The sequence below is a fragment of the Monoraphidium neglectum genome (genome assembly GCF_000611645.1).
Source record: "Monoraphidium neglectum strain SAG 48.87 unplaced genomic scaffold scaffold00896, whole genome shotgun sequence".
Classification (NCBI taxonomy): domain Eukaryota; kingdom Viridiplantae; phylum Chlorophyta; class Chlorophyceae; order Sphaeropleales; family Selenastraceae; genus Monoraphidium; species Monoraphidium neglectum.
The window spans coordinates 3,604-4,563 of NW_014012732.1; the positions used below are offsets into that span (position 1 = coordinate 3,604).

At 65.8% G+C, this 960-nt stretch overlaps 1 protein-coding gene across 1 annotated transcript in view; it reads right to left on the reverse strand.

Annotated features, from left to right (window-relative positions):
- Positions 1-524: 524 nt before the first annotated feature.
- MNEG_5832 (AMP deaminase) overlaps positions 525-960 on the reverse strand; it is a gene marked incomplete at both ends in the record, with an annotated part of 3,211 nt that continues 2,775 nt past the window's right edge. Inside the window, one exon of the mRNA XM_014045693.1 lies at positions 525-668. Within this exon, the coding sequence (XP_013901147.1) occupies positions 525-668 (144 nt within the window). The remainder of the gene's footprint in view (positions 669-960) is intronic.

A 960-nucleotide genomic window follows, 5' to 3' on the forward strand; every position in this document is an offset into this window, starting at 1 on the left:
GGGGGGCAGGGAGGTCGGGGTGAAAGGAGGGGGTCAGGGAAGGGGACGGTGATGCAGGTGTGCAGCAGGATCCGCGCGTGCGCGTGGCAGCCCGCACAGCCAGGGCAGAGCACGGTTGTTGCACCCTGGGGACCGCCAATGGTGCAGCAAAGGCGCCAAGCACGGAGCGCCCGCGCGTTGCCGGTTGCTCACCGTGCAGGTTGAACTTCTGCTCCAGCAGCTGTGGCCAAAATAGGCGCAGCAGGGAGGGCGCGCGGTGAGGAGACGACCGCGTCGGTGTCGAGTCGCAACCGTCAAAAGGCCCGCAGAGCCTCCCTCGCGTCCCATGACAGTGTGTTGCATACTCTTTCAGGCAACTCACTTAGCTGGGCGACAATACGTATGCACACGTCAACTCCAGGGCCCCCCTCCCAAGTCTCTTCCCCTGCCCCTGAGACCAAGTCGATCATTTTGTTTTCATGGGCTCACCATGCAAAGCACATGCTTCGCTCGACGCGCGGCGCAGCACAGCGCAAATTGCGCTGCTACATCAAGCTGCAGGCGGCGCTGCAATCGGCACGGCCCCTCACCATCAGGCGCTGGTGGCAGAAAGATTTGACCGGCCCCACTGAGCTGTAGCGCAGAATGGAGTTCATGTCCGTAAAGAAGTCGGTGGCGGTGCCAGGGACCTGGGGGGGTGGGGGTGGGGTGGGGGTGGCGTCGAGGTTGTGGGAAGAGTGGCCGGGGGACCGGAAGGTGTGCGAGCTTGAACAACGGCAGGGAGGAAGTTTGAGGTGCCGGCCGAGGACGCGGGTAAGCACGCGGGCCAGCGCAATAAGGCAGCGCGCCCAGTGGCGGTGGCGACGTGAAGCTGGCAGGGTCGCGCCCGGCAGCAGCGCGCCTATGCTCTGCTGACCCACTCCCGCTGCCCTGGACTGTTGGCGTCACCGCAGCCGCCGTCCGCGGGGGCAGCGGCAGGGG